Consider the following 8,328-nt stretch of genomic DNA (forward strand, 5'->3'; position numbering starts at 1 on the left):
GGGTTTCCCGGGGCTCGGGGGTCAGGGCTCGGGGATCAGGCGCCTCTTGGCCCTGGCTCGGCCGCGGGAGCAGGGGAGCGGGATGGAGACGAAACGTGCTGTCAGCGCTTGGCGTGGTGCCCAGCGAGCTCCGTCGGCCCGGTGGATCCCTGCCTGCCCCTGCCTCCCTCCATCCCTGTCCTCGGTAGCCGCTGGGTCGCTGCAGGCGTGCGGAGCGGAGCGTGGTGTGTGGCCCCCTCCCCCGGCCGGGAGTTCTCGGTGTTTTAATTCCTGAAGCGAACCGCGGCTCAGTGGGCGATTTTCGGCCCCGTTAATTTGAGGTGGATAGGGGAAGCATACGTAAAACCAGACCGTAAAAGCAGGGCCTGGAAATGTTGACCTTCAGCGCATGCTGCAGTGCCCGTATCTGTGGTGCTGCTCTGAGGTGGGTGCTCGGGGATCGTGTTTGGCTCCTGTGTTTGATTCCGAGAGTTCGTCAGCTGCTGTTTATACGGTGGAATTTTCTGGTTCTGTGTCTTAACTGTATTTTTGAAATAACTAATGCGTTTTTGTACTGCCTGAGCTGGCTTTCCCCCCTCCTCACCGCCTCGTTTTTCTTGGTTTAAATGGAAACTGCTGCCAGGAAAACATTAAGGTCGTTGGTATCTGTGTGTTGTTATTCTAATGTTTCCCGCATCTGATTGGAAACTTTCTTGCCCTAATCTCCGAAGGAACAACCTATGAATGACCTGTAAGAGTTTCCCTTAATTTGTCTCCTGGATTGAAAGCATTTGTGCATAATTTGGTTTAAGTGTTGGTTTACCATGGTTGGTTTTATTGTGAGTCAAGATTCTAAGTCATGAATCTCTTTTCTTCCGAAAATCTGAGGATTTGAATTGAAAATGTTACATGCATGACATGAATTATATGCTCATACATAGTACTGGATGCCTTGTAGCCTAACTAGGCCCACACTCTGAGCTGATTAATTTATTGCTCTGTAGGTCCTTCTGTTGAGAGTTCAAGTTCACCTTCCAAATATGAGCAGTTTGCTGATTGCCAGAGACAGAGAAATAAGGGTTTCTTGATTGACTATGGCTATTATTTGGGCTTTTTATTTATTTATTTATTTATTTATTCCTTTGAGACATATTAGAACTGAGGCAACTATCTACTTTGAAACACAATCTGTAACACTTTAGAATTAAAAAGTCAGATTTGTAGTTGCTTGTGAGAGAATGAAGATTATTCCATCATTATGCATGTACTGCTGATGTGTGTCACTGCATGATCTAAGGACCTGTGCTTTTTATTGACTTATTATTTAGTTTGTAGTACTGTTAGCTGTACTAAATGGGTGGATCTTCAGGGTTCTTGTTAGTCCATGTAATTTGGGACTTTGCTTCAAATCTTTTTATTCAGGATGGTGTTATTTTTCTCATGATTTTTATTCTATTATTATGAGAGTTGCTGAAGTGTGAACTTTAATAGTCTAAAAAAATCCCCCTGAACACCAAACTAAAGACCTGCTGAGAGGTAGAGGCATAAAGTCTCTGCTGCTCGCTAATTTTTGGTGCCCAGTTCAAGATGTCTATATCCATTTCCATTCTGTCAGAATATACAGCAGTTTTATGGTGGTCTGTTTTCAGTACATGATTCTCTTTGATTTTATTTCCAAGTAAATGTTCAAAGAGTAAAGTACATGCAATGTGTGACATCTGCTTCGATAAGAAAAAGGTTTGGGACTTTTTCGTTGTGTAGAAGAGAGGAATAGAGCTTAGTTCTCTGAGTTATAATTAAATTGCCTAAATCACGGGACTATGTCTTCTTTTTCTGTAGTGTGATCCCTCCTCCCCACCTACCAGCTTCTGCCACAAATGGTGGAAGCAGTGTCAGTGACAAGTTATGCAGCTTTCTCTGACATTCTTTGCTGTACTTACACAAGAGAGCACCCAGTGTGCTTGTGTGAGCAGAGTAACTTCTTGACCCCAAAAAAATCACTTGGAGGGACATCACTTTATTAATGCTGTTTGGCATGAGCACGGGTAGTGTAAATAGAGCAGAGGAATGAAAGATTAATCTATTTCTCCCTGAACAAGATGTCTGATCGATGTTTGAAGAGTGATGCATAAAAAGTGAGTGGGTAGAGAGTGAGCCAAAGGAATGAAAAACTGTGGAGGAAATGTAGGATGGTGCTGGAAGGTTGTCAAAACCTGAGATTTGCTGTCTGCTGCAAAGTGGGCATGTTGTAACCTGAATAAAAACAGAGTTGGGTTTTGACCTAAATTTCTGTGTGTTCAGTTTAAGTTTGGACTCAAAAGTTTTTGCTGTTGTTGTTTTAAGGGCTTTGTATAGATATGAGTTTGGGTGTGCAGTGTGAAGCCGCATCATTACTAAACTGAGAATGTGTTGTCTTGCTTGTTCATGCCTTATGGAAGTGGCCTGAGGAGAGTGTGTGTTTGCCTGTAAATGTGTGAGATTCCTGCAAGGCTGGCTCTGAGTAAGTGTATATGACCTTGATTTTCAGACTGGCCTGCATTTCAAGGCTGTGGTGAGCTTCTGTAGCTTCTTTATGGAAGCTGTATTTTAAATAATCAAGTACTGTGTTAATAAATTTATGGTAATAAATTCCTGTGGTGCTTTTAAAATTCCATCATCTTTAAGACAAGCCTATTCTGTATGATAAACCCTTTTTTTATCTTCTTCCCTTTCAGTTTTTCTGTAGCAATAACAGTGTTTATGCAGTAAGTTATTTTTATTCATTCTTCATTGTATTTTCAGTACAAGAGCTACAGGTTCTTAATGTAAATAAGCATTGACATTCAAGCTGTTTCGCTTCAAGAAATGCTAAAAGTTTAACTAAATTTAAGTGGGAACTTGACGAATTAACAGAAAAGAAAGGTTTTTAAGTATAAAGGCACCATTTCTGGCTCAGAAAGTGTCTAAAGTGTCAGTTTGCTGGAGACTGGAAGGGTGTTTTGGGAAATACTGCTGTTTACTTTTCTATTTTTGCACTGTTCTCAAGATGTTCACTTTTGACTGTTGTAGGAGAAGTGTCCTGGCCTAGAGGATCCTTTGTTCTGATCCAGCATGGCTGTTCTTTCATAGTTAACACACTATAGGTGTTACTGTCTTCCTTATTGTAACTCCTTCTCCTTTTATAAGAAACTGTTTTAACGACTTCCTGTGTGAGCTCTGTGTTTGGTAATTGCAAAATACTGTGTTGCTAAATCAAAGGCACTGTGGAAAGGCTGCTTAGCTTCTACTGCTTTCCATTTGCAGCTTCTGTGTAGGAGACCCAGTTTGTTTTTTGGTTTTTTTGTTTGAGAGTTTGTGCTCACTGTTACTGTTTACATTATAGTTTGACAAAAGCTTTGCAGTAACTTACAGCACTTAAATATTGGACAGATCCTTGAACTGTTAGGATCTTGGCTAATGAGTTTTAAAATATCCTGAATACAGATGTCATGGTTCTGTGACATATTACAAGCTCAGCCCTTGGGTGGCAGGACAGAAGTTTTAATTGGTGAAAATGAAGTGGGCATCTTCTCACTCTGTAGTCAAAGGCTGTGTCAGGGCTATGTAATAGATGTAAGCTGTTTGAGAGGAGTCAGGAAAACCTATTTCCATTGTGTGGCCTTCCAGAAAAGGTAAATAGATACTGCTTATGGCGACTGTGTCTTTCAGGTATCCTCACAGACCAGTCAGACTTGTCCTGCATTGTGGCAAGTTTCATGTACCAGTTTCATGTTTGAGTAAGGTACCCTCTTAGCCAGCTGTCATCTTTGTTCCCCAGAGAGACAAAAGGCTACTGATGCAGCGAACACATTTAAATATCAGGCCTTGTGTTATGAGTGGTGTACAAGGCTCTGATGTCAGCTTTTACACAGTGGCATCTTTTGTGTTTCTGAACTAGAAGATGGAAGTATGTATCTTGGCTGCATTTTCAAAATTTGCTTAAATTCTTCTCATGCTCCTTTTCTTGGGGGGTGGAGTGGGAAGGAGAATAGAGGATGCACCAAACACTAACTAATAAAGTTAACCAGGCATCTAATATAAATCAATAATAATATAAAATACTGCATCCGTCTGATAATAATTTGGTGCCTGCTATACAAAAGGATGTGGACAGCTGGAGAGGGTCAAGAGAAGGGCCACAGAGATGATTGGAGAACTGGAAAGCCTGTCATGTGGAGCTGAGAGAGCTGGATGTGTTTAGCCTTGAGAAAGGAAGGCCTAGGGGAGACCTTATCACCATGTTCCAGTATTTGAAAGGTTTCTACAGAGAAGATGGAGACTGCCTTTTTACTAGGAATCATGTGGAAAGATGAGGAGTAAGAGGTATATGTTACCCCTGGGGAGGGTTCTGATTGGACACAAGAGGAAAATTTTTTCCCAAATAGGACAATCATCCATTGGAGTAATCTTCTTGGGGAAATGGTGGATTCCCTGCTGCTGGACTCTTTTAAGACTTCCCTGGACAGGGTGCTGGGCCATCTTGTCTAGACTGTGCTTTTGCTGGGAAAGGTTGGACCAGATTTTCCTTGAGATCCCTTCCAACCTGGTATCCTATGATTCTGTGATTGAATTTGATCTGGTTATTGCTTTTGTGATGATACACCTGCCTGCATTTGTGGAGTACTATTTAATTCAGCAGTGTTCTGTGTGCCTAAAAGTAATAATTTGTGTGGATGCAGCTATATAATCAGAACTGTTTTTACTTGTAAACTCTTTGTTGATCTGGGTAAGTTTCCATGTGTAGGTATGCACCTGACAATTAATAACAAATACAATACATAGGAAGAATCTCTTCAGTGTACTGGATTTGAGATGTAGAGGGACAAATTTTTTAAGACAATATTTAGTTTTATGAGAAGACAACATGAGATAATAAAATTACATTACATTAGAAAGATTTTAATCTTGGGTTTCCTAACCCATCAGTAAAATTATCTCCATTTCTCAGCAGAGAAAAATGTTTGTCTGTTTGTTTGTTTTAATGGTAGACTTCAGCTTCCATATTTAAATTTTTTTTATACACAGAAGCTTGACTGTGAATGTAGCAACTTCTTTCTGCCAAAATTGCTAACTCCCTTAAGCTGATGTGTTTGGGTTATGTGCCAAACTGAGTCTTGAGCTATGATCAGTGCAAGGTGATGTTGGCATTCACAAGTTAGTTGATAGCAGTAAAATCTGTTTGTTTTTCCCAAGCTTGCTTTAAGCTTTAGTATATTACCTGAAACCAGACTTCTGGCTACGTTCAGGAAGTTCCAAAACTCAGATAAGTGTAGTTTATTTTTGAAGAGATGTATTGAATAGATGCTCTTTTTTTTAGTGAAATGGCTTTCATAAACCAAAAAATACTTCATTTATTGGAAGTATTTGTGCATGGTGTTGTTCCTTCTTAGTGGACAAGAATGGGTATTAGAGTAATAAATGTTTAGGTTGCACAAACATCAGAGTGTGCTGATTGTATGTTACTACAGAACTGAGAGCCTTCTGCAGTGTAACTTGATTAAAAGTGAGGCTTGGACCAGGAGAATTTATTGTATTCTTAGTTGCTCTGCTTGGCAGCTTCTTGAGACAGACATCTGGGTTTCCTGTCAGATAACAATGGGTGCAAGGAGAGTCTCCCCTCAAATTATGGAATTGCTGTAGAACCTAAAATTCGCTCTTTTCCTTCTTTTTCTCAAGTAGTGTTAATGCAATATAACTTTCTAATTGCCTCAATTAGCACTATTTATTCAGCCATTTGTCATAATGATGGGATTTTCCACAAAGAGCTACTTTATTTTTCTTTTTATCAGTAGCTTAGCTAATTAAGAGTGATTTTTACAGCATTTAGCCTTTTAGCAACTGTAAACAAGTGAGAGACATTTTTCTAAAACTCTTTTTGGGACACTTTTCCTTAGCTGTCTTTCTCTTGGTGTCTAAAATACATCTTGTGTTTCACTGCCATAATGTACCTACTGCTGATACTTGTGTGTTGTTTTCATTGTGTGCTCAAGGCATTGAGAGATTTTTAATTGCAGTAATTTACCGTTTAGAAGTGTAGTGGATGAAAGGGGGGGAAGTCAGTTACATGTTATGAAAGTTTTTAGTGATGTTGCACTAAAAATTGAGAAACTTCAGAAACTCAGAATAAATTCCAATTAAATATGCTTTCTGGAAGCAGGCTGTGGTTAGGTAACTATTCATTTTGGTATTAAACTTGTAGGGTTGTACACTAAGCAGCTTTCTGAATAAAAAATATCAGAAAATTTCAGACTGATTTGTGCAGGGAACATTGCACCCAGAAAATGGTATTGGTTAATTAGAAATCTAGAAGCATGCTTTGTATATTTGTGTTACCGAGGAAGAATTGAATACTTTGTATTCTGAATCTAAGGTAAGTGCATCTTGCATGAAAATAAGTGGAAAGAGGGTTATACAAGGGATGAGGAATACTTTTATGGTAGGGTCACCTTAGGCAACTTTTTGCTGGAAATGTGTTTAAACCCTGTTTCAATCTAGGTAGAAATCAGAACAAGAGAGTTGAACTGTGTGACAAATATGGGTATTAGTAGGCCACAGTGATTCATGCTATATGTTTTTACCTGCAGTGTTTGAGATGCAATGTTTACAGCTTTATTTTTTGCTTCCTCTCTCCTCTGTTTCAACCCACTGAAGTTTCACAGCAGGATTTATGGCAGTTGTTCCTTTTTCTCAATAGTTAAAGTATTGCTACTGCTAATTCTCTGCATTTTTGGTATATTTTATTTCTCCCAGAAGAAAGCAATTTCCTTATGGTAGCATGTGTCTGAATTGAATAATTATAGTATGGGAGATGGCAAATTAGAAATATGGAATGTGTATGAAGAAAAAAAGAAAACAATTACTTCTTATAATTGACAAATTCTACACCTATTTATTATAGATGAATGCTTTCATTCTAGTCTTTGTACTTCTCATTCAATGTTTTGCTGATTAGTCTTCTTAAAATGAAATAAAAATCAGTTGTTGCTGTTCATGATAATTATAACATAGCTATGGTACTTTGTCTCATTTTACTTTATTATTGATAGACAAGACTGAGAGATGGCTCAAATTTGGTTCCAGTTTTAAGGCTTCTTAAAAATGTATTTTTTTTATCCTTGTTTATATAAAAATCCCAGACTTTAAATCCCATTTAAATTTGTCTTTTTGGGTTAATTAGCTGCTCTTTGAAAGTATAGGTAGGGATTGATACAATTGAACAATTTATAATCTGCCTGCTGCCTCTGTTCTATTTCAATTTCACACCAGCTGCAGGAAATAATTTTGTGTTGTATCAGTTGTTCATATGTGGTATATATATATTGCTGACACAAAAACTTGTGAGCTTCTGAGAAAGCTGAAATGCTGAAAAGCAAACTTTGAGGCTTCTCCTTCCTGGAGGTAGTTTTTTCCCTGATACAAAACCATCTTATATGGGTGTTTTGGGGAGTTGGTGGTTGCTTTTTTTTTTTTTGTTTGTTTGTTTCTGGCTGTGGGTTTGTTTATTCCCTGCCCCCTGCTTTGGTAGCCCAGGTTTGTGGGAGGGCTGCATGATTTGAGTTTGTGCAATTTACCCAAATTTATGTATCTCTGCTACTGCCTGCCTCCACTACAGCACAAACTGTGCTGCTAGTTTTGTGGGGATCAAAGTAAAAAGGGGAACTGCTTAATACCGTGTTGAGATGAAGACACTTTCAATGGTTTTTTGAAAGATTGCAAGTGGTGCTATGGGGAAACCTTTGCAGTGCCTTCTTGAAATGGGGAGCTGTGTGAAGAATGACATCAACTGTGCCTGCTGTTCACTTTGATTGGCTTTAGGCTCAAAGTTCTCTGAGTACGTGGGAAAATTTCCTGTGTGAACTTCTCTGGCAGATTTCTGTTCTCTGATCTAACCAAAGAAAAAATTTAAAATATAGAAATTATGTGCAGCAATGGTGTCTCATTTCTGAAGAAATTGTTTTTGAGCAGTAAATTTAGCAGCAAAACTAACTCTTGGTGTGATAGGAAGTGTATCACAGAATAGCTGAGATTGTAAGGGACCTGTGGAGCACATCTAGTCCACCTCCTGCTCAAAGTAGAGTCATCAGATTGCTTAGGACCACATCCAGCCTAGTTTTTTAATACCTCAAAGGATCCACAACCTGCCTGGACAGACTTAGTGTAGTGCTGGATTATCCTCACATTAAGGAAGGTTGGGGTTTTACCTTTATAGTTGTTTTGGTGGTTATTTTTTGTATGTTTGTTTGTTCGTTTTTTCTTTTCCTCTTTTTTTTTTTTTTTTTTTTTTTTTTTTTTTTTTTTTTTTATGTAATTTTCTTTTCTCTTTTTTTCGCG

General features: G+C 38.7%; 1 protein-coding gene across 1 annotated transcript in view; it reads left to right on the forward strand.

Annotated features, from left to right (window-relative positions):
• The first annotated feature begins 373 nt into the window (after positions 1-373).
• Positions 374-8,328, forward strand: part of STK24 (serine/threonine kinase 24) — a 54,230-nt gene continuing 46,275 nt past the window's right edge. Inside the window, exon 1 of the mRNA XM_008632394.2 lies at positions 374-424. Within this exon, the coding sequence (XP_008630616.2) occupies positions 389-424 (36 nt within the window). The 5' untranslated portion in view covers positions 374-388. The remainder of the gene's footprint in view (positions 425-8,328) is intronic.

The sequence above is a fragment of the Corvus brachyrhynchos genome, unplaced genomic scaffold (assembly GCF_000691975.1).
Source record: "Corvus brachyrhynchos isolate BGI_N302 unplaced genomic scaffold, ASM69197v1 scaffold12, whole genome shotgun sequence".
NCBI classification, from domain to species: Eukaryota; Metazoa; Chordata; class Aves; order Passeriformes; family Corvidae; genus Corvus; species Corvus brachyrhynchos.